At 61.8% G+C, this 9,410-nt stretch overlaps 2 protein-coding genes across 4 annotated transcripts in view; both read left to right on the forward strand.

Annotated features, from left to right (window-relative positions):
• MGRN1 (mahogunin ring finger 1) overlaps positions 1-5,907 on the forward strand; it is a 49,880-nt gene extending 43,973 nt beyond the window's left edge. Inside the window, exons 12-17 of one of the 3 annotated variants that reach the window (XM_033073912.2) lie at positions 1,655-1,878; positions 2,861-2,984; positions 3,435-3,480; positions 4,084-4,191; positions 4,718-4,762; positions 5,266-5,355. In XM_033073912.2, the coding sequence (XP_032929803.1) occupies positions 1,655-1,878; positions 2,861-2,984; positions 3,435-3,480; positions 4,084-4,191; positions 4,718-4,758 (543 nt within the window). In that variant the 3' untranslated portion in view covers positions 4,759-4,762; positions 5,266-5,355. Of the gene's footprint in view, positions 1-1,654; positions 1,879-2,860; positions 2,985-3,434; positions 3,481-4,083; positions 4,192-4,717; positions 4,763-5,265 lie in introns of all 3 variants that reach the window. The other 2 variants (XM_033073913.2, XM_033073911.1) reach the window with 2 other exon arrangements.
• Positions 5,908-6,365: 458 nt separating this feature from the next.
• NUDT16L1 (nudix hydrolase 16 like 1) lies at positions 6,366-9,160 on the forward strand. The gene is made up of 3 exons (XM_033073918.1): positions 6,366-6,623; positions 7,038-7,298; positions 8,211-9,160. The coding sequence occupies exons 1-3, from the start codon at positions 6,399-6,401 to the stop codon at positions 8,595-8,597; spliced, it is 873 nt and encodes a 290-aa protein (XP_032929809.1). The 5' UTR covers positions 6,366-6,398; the 3' UTR covers positions 8,598-9,160.
• Positions 9,161-9,410: the final 250 nt, after the last annotated feature.

Consider the following 9,410-nt stretch of genomic DNA (forward strand, 5'->3'; position numbering starts at 1 on the left):
TGGAGTGCTGTGCTGGGGACAGCATGGATGGCAGCTATGGGGGTCCAGGAGCTGGGAAGGGGAAAGGTGAGGGAGCCCCCAGTCCAGGAAGGCTGTTTGTGCCCTCTTTGTTTACTCCCATCAAATGAAGCCATGATTGTAATTTTTATCAGTTTTATTTTGCTCAAGCCAGCTCAGATGCTTGGCCTTGTAGCAATGTGGCTTGCTGATCTTGTCAGGTGTGGAGAAAACCTGGTGCTGGTTTAGGTTGGAACCCATTCTGGCATGACCTGGCTCTCTGCAAGCCTCCCACAGGGACTGGCACCCCCTTCCTGGGGGTGTGGTGTGAGTGTCCCAGAAGGGAGTGTTGTCTCAGTGAGGGTGTCATAGCCATGGGCTGGGAAATCCTCCTCCAGTCTCTCTGCTTTGCTGTGCAGCCTGAGCTTTCACCACAGCAATGGGCAGCCTTTGAACCCTCAGTGCCTGCTCTGCATAGCCAGGAGAAAAAGTCCCAAACATGAATCCAGCGGGGGGTTGTCTTCCTGACTTCCATACACAGAATGGTACAGCTGAGCTGCTGTCTGCAGATGAAAAGTGTTTTGGAGATGGCTTTTGGCCCCACCAACTACAGCTGGCAGCAGCTGGGAACCCATTCCTTGTATAGCTGAGCTTTTTATCTTCAAAGCTCATAACCCTCACAGGACCAATACTGGCATGTGGGTTGGTGACTGACCCCAGGTGTCACTCATTCTTCCCTCCCCATCAGATATAACTCCTGTGACCACAGGTGAGCCAGTTCAGCACTCAGCTCACACACAGATTAGGGGCTGTGTTGGAACAGGCTGCTGGGCAGGTTCATTTGCAGGTGTGACTGGGACATGGGGCACACAAAAGTTGTGGAGGTTCATGGCCAGGCTTAGTAGCACCGTGCATCCTGTGTATAACTTAGAACAACCTCCCTGAGGACACAGGGCTGAAACATCTCAATTTAACGTAGCCTGAACAGTGGGAATGTCACCTCTTGATTTGCATCAGGCTGGGCTGAGCTGCCTGTGGCCTCCTGGGCTGCAGCATAAACCCCATTTGTCTCTGTGTCCACAGGGTCTTTGTGATCAGGAGGATTTTTGGAATTAAACTGGTGTTGATTTAATGGCTTTGCAATGGTCCCTTTGACTGGCAGCTTTGTGATTTATAGAGGGAATGGGAAGTGGGATTGGGGTAGGCCTCAGGAACCACCTCTCAGCTGCTGCACACATGCTCCCCTCCTTCAGCTCTGCCTCAGTGACACTGATGGTGCTGTGAAACAGCTGCAGGTTCCATGGCTGGGAGCACAAATGGGATGTTCATTGAGCTGCAAGGGTCTCTGAACCACTGGAAGAGCTTTCAGGGGAAAAAATCCGGATGTATTTTAAAGCAGCTTTTTAGGAGCCTGCTTTCTCACCCTCCTTGCCCAGCTCTTGGAAGCACATCAGGGGGATGCCCAATCTCTCAAGCACTGCTCTGGGAACTTGCCTGGAGCATCACCAGCCTTGCAGCACTGAGGGGAATGTGTGGCTGTTGCCAGGGAAGGATCCAAGGAGTCCTGCAGGGGTGGCTGTGGGGATGGGCTGCCTGGGGTCAGGGGGCTTCCAGCCTGGTGATATTTCCCTAACACCCCCCTCTTTCTCACCTGCAGAACTCTGACAACATCCCCCCAGGCTACGAGCCCATCTCCCTGCTGGAAGCTCTGAATGGCCTTCGCTCGGTGTCCCCCTCCATCCCCTCGGCCCCTCTGTACGAGGAGATCACCTACTCCGGGGTGGTGGATGGGCTGCCCCCCGCCAGCCGCCCGCTCGTGCCCATGGACAGAGCCCTGGAGGGCGGCCACCAAAAGGGCAAGCGCAGCAAGTCTCCAGACAGGTCAGCAGGGCACGGGGTCCAGTCCTCTTGCAAGCCCTGAGGTTTGGTGGCCACAGGCACTGAGAGCCAGGAGAGGGCTCTGGCTGGTCCTGACACTGCTAGCACAGCTAACTCAGAATTTAAGGAGGCCAGCAGGTATTTGTGCCAGGGAGAGAACTGGGACGTTGTCCCTGTGTTCAGCCTGAGGTTACAGCTTGTGTCTCTTAAGGGCTGGCTCTATCACCAAAAGAAAGGATTTTTAACAAAGAGAATTTAGACATAGAATCACAGAATGGTTTGCATTGTAAAGGGCCATAAAGCTCATCTCACTGCAGCCCTCTGTTGTGGACAGACAACTTCCACTATCCCAGATTGCTCCAAGACCTGTCCAACCTGACCTTGGACACTTCCAGGGATGGAGTAGCTTCTCTGGGCAGCCTGTGCCTCACCACCATCACAGTAAAGACTTTGGATGGGAATGTCTCCTTTCCAATGCACTTAGTCCTAGAATTTACATTTGATGTCCAAACTTTAGGGGATTTCAGCTTTCCATGGAGCTCCTCAGGAGCAGAGGAATGGGGAGAGGAGTAACCTGGATTTCAGAGCACAAAGTGCTGAATTGAGATCCTGTAGTTCTTGTTTGAAGGCTCCTCTGTTGGCCCTGTGATGGAGGGTTTAGGTGAGGATACATGGCTGTTCAGATCAGACTGGGTTTGTTCCTGGCACTCCTCACTGTGCTCCAGCCTGGATTTTCACCTGGGAAGGGAACCCTGAAAGTGTGAGGAGCAGCGTGGGACTGGGGCCTCTTGTTGCTGTGCTGAAGTTTGGCACCACTTGGCTCTGTCCCACCCTGCTGCTGCTGTTCTCCATGTGGCCAGTACTGGAGGTCCTGGTGAATTCAGCTCCCCAGTCTCTCTCATGAGAGTTGGCTTGTGCTGCCCCCAAGTCCTCCAGGCCCCAGGGTGCTGGCAGCTCCCTGCAAATGAAGTTTCTCTTGCTGCAGCACACTACGGTCTCCCTCATCCCCAATCCATGAGGAGGATGAGGAGAAGCTCTCTGAGGACTCTGACTCGCAGGCGGTGCTGAGTGGGGGTGAGCTGGTCCTGAGGGAGACCAGCTCTCCAGAGGTAAGTGTGTGCTCTGCTGGGGTGGCTTCTGGGACATGGGAGGTACCTCCTGAAGGGCCATTGCCCAGAGACAAGAGTCTTGGCTGCTTTATTTACCCTTCGGGCTCCATGGGGAAGGATGTAGCCACTCCCTGTGCTCCTGACACCTCTTTGGGAGTGGAAAACCACTCAGCTGGAGCCATAGTAGAGCTGACCTTCCCCAGCATTCTGGGCAAGCCCAGCAGTGTTTGGGGCAGGGGTGGGAGCTGGGCCTTAGGAGCTTCTAGTGCCCAGTGCTGGTAAGACCCCTCCATCCCAGCCTGTGGTGCTACAGCACTGGGGTGGCCCCCTGCTCCTGCCCTGGAACAAGCCCTGGCCCCAAGCACAGCTCCCTGAAGAAAGCCAGAGCAGGAGAATGGCACAGCAAAGGCCTCCAGCTGCAGAAGTAACCTGTGCTGTCCCTCCTTACAGAGCGTGGCAGGGGAAGAGATGGAGGAGGCCTCATCGGTGCAGCAGGGTAGGTGTGGGTGCAGCCAGACCTTGGCTCAGAGATCAGTGCTGTTATGGTGGGACAGGGACATTTGGGGAGTGAACAAATGAGCTCAGAAACATCCGGCCCCCTAAGTCCCATCTCTGAGGCTCTGTTCTTCACCAGGGAAAGGTACTGGGGTCTTTTCTTGGAGCTGAGGGAGCAAAATCCACAGGTCTCCCTGGGTTATTTGCCACGCTTCTCACCTTGCTCTGAGCTTTACTCAAGCAGAGCTTTCCATGCACCAGTGAGGATACACTGGAGTCCTGGTGAGAGCACGTCCACTGTATACTGGGCACACAGGTCTCTGGGTCTTTGGGATGGGTCTCTGGTGCTCAGTCAACACCCAGAGGGGACAAGGATGGGGTGAGAGAGGAGTGATGGGCACATTTTGGGCCACGAGGCTGCACATGAAGAGGTGTCCTTTTGGTTCCTGTGACCTGGGCCAATCTGACTGGCATTCCTGGGACATCAGTGGGGCTGGGGGGGCCTGGAGAGCTTCCTCACATGGAAAACCTCGACCCACCCTGGCCATGAGCCCCTGTGGTGGTGTGCTGGGGGCTGAGGGCCCTCGCTCTTGGCTGGTTCCAGGTAGCCGCCCACCCTCGGTGGAGGACGTGCTGCAGGACGGCGGCTGCGGCGAGAGCCGGAGCCTGACGCAGTCTGAGACTGACCCCCCGGTCGATGTCTTCCTGCCAGGTAATGGTGGTGCCACTGGGGCTGGAGCTGCCACTGGGGCTCCAGGGCTGGGGGGTTCTGTGGAGCTGTCCCTCAGATGGGACTGGAACTCTCCTGGCTCCCACTTCCAGTGGGCAGAGTGAGCGGTGGGCAAGGGGGGCTTACACAGAGGTAACTCGGTCCCCCCTTCTCTCTCCTCCCTCACCCTTGTGTCTCTGTCCTTCCCCTCCTTTCTTCTCTTTGGGCCGCAGCCACTCCCTGGCACAGTTCTGTGTGAGAGGCCTCCTGTGTGCTCCCAAATGTGCTCCTGCTTTTGGGTGAGGGAGGGGAACCACCTGGGCCAGCAGCTGGGGGACTGGGGCACTGTTGTCACGGCAGGGAGGGTCGCAGTGTGCTGTGCTCTGAGCACGCCCGCGGGACACTGCGCTGTCCTCATCTCTGACTTGTCGTTGCAGCCTGTTTTCTTCCGTAGAGTCGCAGTCTGTTCTGAGTTACCTCTCTAATGTCTCCTTCCCTCTCTGTCTGCCTTCCTCCCTCCCTTGGGCAGCACTGGGTCCTGATTCCTGCTCTGTTGGTATAGAGGAGTAAGCTGGTACGTCTTCTTGTTCTTCTTTTGCATCCCTGTAGTGTGGGACAGCAGGGCCCTCCTGGGAGTGCTGGCAAAGAGTGGGGATGGGGCTGGTCCTGGCCATCAGGGCAGGGAAGGAGGGGGAGCAAACCAGCCAGGCTGCGCTGCTGGCTCTGTCCTCACTCCCTTCCCGTTCCTGGCACAGCATCCCTGCTGCCCCTGAGTGCCAGGACCCCAGGCAGGACAGCAGAAACCTCTCCCCACTGGCTTCTGCTGTGCGTGGGCTCTGCTGCCTCCTGAGCACCACGAACATCCAGGCCCCTGCTGGCTTCTCCCAGGCTGTGGCAGATACTGTCCCCGCTCAGTGTCCCACCCGTGACACTGAGCCTGCAGCTGAGGGGATGAGTGGTTGGCTCCAGCCCCACGTCCTGTGGTCAGTGCAGGGTAGGAGGGATGGCCGAGCACCCTGCCAGGACTCTGACGCCAGGGCTTCCATTCCTGAGGCTGAGCTCCCTCTCCTCACCCAGGCTCGTCCGACTTCACCAAGACGTTCCCTGTCCGCGGCACCGGCAGTCCCACACAGCCCCTTCTCTTCGAGCAGACCCGTCTGCACCTGGAGGACGAGCAGAGCCTTTCGTGAGCGGGGCCGGACCCTGCCCGTGCCGCCCGAGCCCGGGCCCCGCCAGGCTCTCCCGGGGACGCAGGCGGGGTCTCCCACCGGCGCGGTTTCGGCACAGCCTGTGCATGTTTCCTGGCGGTGGGTAGGGGCTGATGTCTTGTTTTTACGTGGGAGGTGTCTGTGGGGGCCGGGGTGGGGGGTTTGGGGTTCGAGTCGGCAGATGAAGGACACTACCGATGTATATTTTGTACTTACCGAGCACAGCCCTTTGCTGTCACTACCCCTGTACATAGCTGTGGCCCTCCCTGCCTTGCCGGGGCGCAGGGCTCCGCGGGAGCGGGGGAGTGCGGGGTCAGCCCCGGCCCACCCCGAGGCAGGGGAACGTGCGGGTCAGCCCCGGCCCAGCCCGTTCGGGGTGACCCCGCCGCCCCGTTCCCGAAGAGCCCGGCGCTGCCCACGCCGTGTGCCTTGTTCTGCTTCTGCGGGGGGTCCCGGGGCACATCCCCCCATCTCCCCGTCTATGTTTGTAGTAATAAACCCGTGAAGCAGCCACGCGAGTCCGTGTGCACCGGGGGGAGCCTGGGCGGGGGGAGCGGAGGGGGCGGGACCAGGGGGGACACGCCCGGCGCGGAGGGGCGGGGCCAAGGCAGGGGCGGGGCCAAGGCGCTGGGGATCGGCGTGAGGGGCGTGACCAATACACAAAGTGGGGGCTTGTTCGCTCCCGCCCCGCCCCCTTCCCGGCGTGCTCTTCGGCGCCCCTCCTCCCCCCGCGCTTCGCTGGGATTGGCCGCGCGCGCCTCCGGCCCCCGCGCGCGCTGCTGCCCTAATAAGGCGAGCGGCGCGCGCAGCCCGCCCGCCCCTTATTGCCCGCCCTCCGGCTGCCCCGCCTCCGGCGCGGGCGGGGATTGGCAGGCGCCGCCGAGAGCCCATTGGTCCTGCGGCGCGCGGCGCACTCCCATTGGCTGAGGCGGGCCGCGGTCCCACCCCCGTAGCGTCGTGGGCGCGGCGCGTGCGCGGAGCTGGTGGCGGTGGCGCGAGGCGATGGCGGCCGTGGGGACGATGGCGGCCATGGGCCCGCTGCCCACCATGGGCACGCTGCCGCCTCTGCCTACTCTCGGCGTGCCCGGCGTGCCCGAGCTGAAGCCGCTCACGCGATACGAGGCGATGCGGCTCGGCCCGGGCTGGAGCCATTCGTGCCACGCCATGCTGTACGCGCCCAATCCGGGCATGCTGTTCGGCCGCATCCCGCTGCGCTACGCCGTGCTGGTGAGGGGCGGGCGAGGCCACGCCGGGCCGAGGCTGGGACCAGGGCGGCGGCGGGCGGGCCCTCGGGCTGGGTCGGGCGGATCGGGCTGGGTCGGGCCGCGGGCTCCGGGGGCGGCGGGCTGAGGGGCGGTGGCTCCGCGGTAGTTCCCGTGCAGGGCGGTAGTACCAGGCTGGGCCCGAGCCCGGGGGGGAGCTCCCGGGCCCGCGGGCTTGTGCGGCCGGGGCGCAGAGCTCCGACGGCCGGGCCGCTTGTCGGTGAATGGTCCTGGATGCGCCGGAGCTGGTAGGGCCGCGACGGAGCGGCCGCGACGCCTCCCGCGCTCCTCCGGCTCCTCCGGAGGCCTCCGTGACGCCCCCTCGCCCCCCGCCGGGGGCCGCGCCGTGCCCCATTAACATCCTGCGCCTCTATTGCAGATGCAGATGCGATTTGACGGACTGCTGGGCTTTCCCGGGGGGTTCGTGGATCGCCGTTACTGGTCCCTGGAGGACGGTCTGAATCGGGTGCTGGGCTTGGGTTTAGGCTGTGTGCGCCTGACGGAAGCTGACTATCTGTGCTCGCACCTGACAGAGGGGCCACATCGCGTGGTGGCACACTTCTACGCCAGGCAGCTCACCCTGGAGGAGCTGCACACCATCGAGATCAGCGCGGTGCATTCCCGAGACCACGGGATGGAGGTGGGACACCCGGGAGGGGTGTGCGAGCTCTCAGTTAGCCCAGGGAAGGCACCGCTTCCCTCCTGGGTCTGCCGGGCTGCCGTGGCCAGCCCGGCCGGGGAATGCACCGCAGGTAGAGCTGCCGGCGGCAGGTGCCCGCACCGCCCGTGGCATCAGCGTTAGGAACTGTGGCCGGGGTCGTGCCGCAGGCTCCAGAGCATAGCAGACTTGAGCTCCAGCTTTTCCCGGTGTCCACCCACGCAGGGATTGAGCCCCGTGTTACCGCTCGGCCTCAGGATGTGGGCGAGGGCCGTTTGCAGCTTGGGGGGATCTCCCCCCTGCCCTGGGCTGAGTGCCCCGGACTGGACCGTGACCTCGGTGTGGTGATGTTGCTGTGACCTGAGTTCCTCCTGTGCGGGAGGTACCTTCCTGCTCCCGGGCAGCCAAGTCCGGCTGATGGCCGGGGCAGAGCGTGAGAGCCAGGGCCTCCCCGTGCGCCCCCAGGGCGCTCGGTGGGTGTCAGCAGCCATGTGAGCAGAGGCAGCGGGCTCTGGGTTGTGGCCTGGTCGAGGGGGACTCGTGGGTCAGCCGTGGTGTCCCCACGCAGGGAAAGCTGGAGGGGAAAGTGGGACTCCCCGTAGTGGCCTGGGGCAGCGGGATCCCTCCAAAGGGGCAGAAGGGGGAGCAGAACCAGGGCTGGGCCGGGAGAGCAGGGGCCTGGGGGCCTTTGGGAAGGGGCAGCAAAGGGGCTCAGTGGGGCTAAGGGCAGGGGTTGGGTGTGGGAGGGAGGGGCAAGACCTGGCATTAGGGGCTGGGAGAGCCTGGGCTGAGGGCTGGTGGGCACTGGGTGAGGGTGTGGGGCACAGGGGCTGTGGGACAGGGTGGGGCTGGTGCTGCTGTGGCCCCTGCTCAGCTGTGCCCTTGCTGTTGCAGGTGATGGGCATGGTCCGTGTCCCCCTCTACACCCAGAAGGATCGCATGGGTGGGCTGCCCAACTTCCTGGCCAACTCCTTCGTAGGAACCGCCAAGTTCCAGCTCCTGTTTGCCCTGAAGATCCTAAACATGGTGCCGGAGGAGAAGCTGGCCGAGGCGGTGGCTGCCACACAGAGGCCGAAGAAGGCGGCCATCGACCACTCCGGAGGACACCACAGGGCGGGCAATGAGCTGGCTAGAGCGAGCAACGAGCTGGGAGAGAGGGGAGAGCACCATGGCATGGTGCACGGGGGGGCCGAGCAGCTGGTGGGGCTGGAGGGTGAGGCCGAGGGGCTGGAGCAGTCGGTGGGGCTGGGCGCTGACGAGCAGGGTGAGGGGATGGAGTGACGCTGCCGTGCTGGCGCTCAATTAAAAGTGGGTGAGCCGAGAGACTTGTAACTTTCCGACCCGTGGCTGGCTGCAGTGGCTGCCCACGCGATCCCACTGCCCAGCCGGGAGGGGTTGGGTTTGTCTAAAGCAGGGAAAAGCAATTTTATTTTTATGGCCATTAAACTCTTAGCGAGCTTCCCAGATCAACCTGCACAGCCCCTGCAGAGAGTTCATGTGCTTATGTGAGGGCGCCAGAGCCTTAGAATTACGCTTTGATTTCAGGGACACACTGCTGCTGGCAGGTTCCCCTTTCATTTGTAAGGAACAAAACATTAATTTTTTTAATGCCCCATATCGACCTGGACGTGGCTGTGCTGGCAATTAGGCACAGCTGAGGCCTGGGGCTTCTGGTCAAGCACCTCTGCCCCTGTTAGGGGCCAGGCTCCCACTCGGGGGGGCTGGCACAATGGGGCAGCTGTGCCATGAATTCCCTCTGGGGCTTTGGGGATGCTCATGTGGGTCCCCACCTGGAGATCTGTGGGAGCAGGAAAGTGGAATAAATGGCTTTGCTGAAAGTTTAACACTTGGGATCATTCTTGACGGCTGGTACAGAGCCAGGGAGGTGCAGGGTGGGGGAGCAGAGAGGCCAGAGGTGAAGGGCTGGAGCTGTGGGTGGCAGGAGAGCTGGGGGCTGGCTCAGGTGCTGCACTACAGTCCTTGAGAGTTCGGGTTGCTCCAAAATGGCTTGTGTTCCCTAGGGCTCCAGGCAGGGGCTGGGAGCAGCTTGTCCCAGGTGCAGGAGCACCTCCAGGCCCTGGCTGTGCCTGAGGG

The sequence above is a fragment of the Catharus ustulatus genome, chromosome 16 (assembly GCF_009819885.2).
Source record: "Catharus ustulatus isolate bCatUst1 chromosome 16, bCatUst1.pri.v2, whole genome shotgun sequence".
In the NCBI taxonomy this organism is placed as follows: Eukaryota; Metazoa; Chordata; class Aves; order Passeriformes; family Turdidae; genus Catharus; species Catharus ustulatus.

Bases quoted from the DNA above. Each gene is read 5' to 3' on its own strand.
- NUDT16L1 (XM_033073918.1), top strand. From the start codon at position 6,399: ATGGCGGCCGTGGGGACGATGGCGGCCATGGGCCCGCTGCCCACCATG. The intron at 6,624-7,037 runs GTGAGGGGCGGG...CCTCTATTGCAG, and splicing joins CGCTGCGCTACGCCGTGCTG to ATGCAGATGCGATTTGACGG. The intron at 7,299-8,210 runs GTGGGACACCCG...TTGCTGTTGCAG, and splicing joins CCCGAGACCACGGGATGGAG to GTGATGGGCATGGTCCGTGT.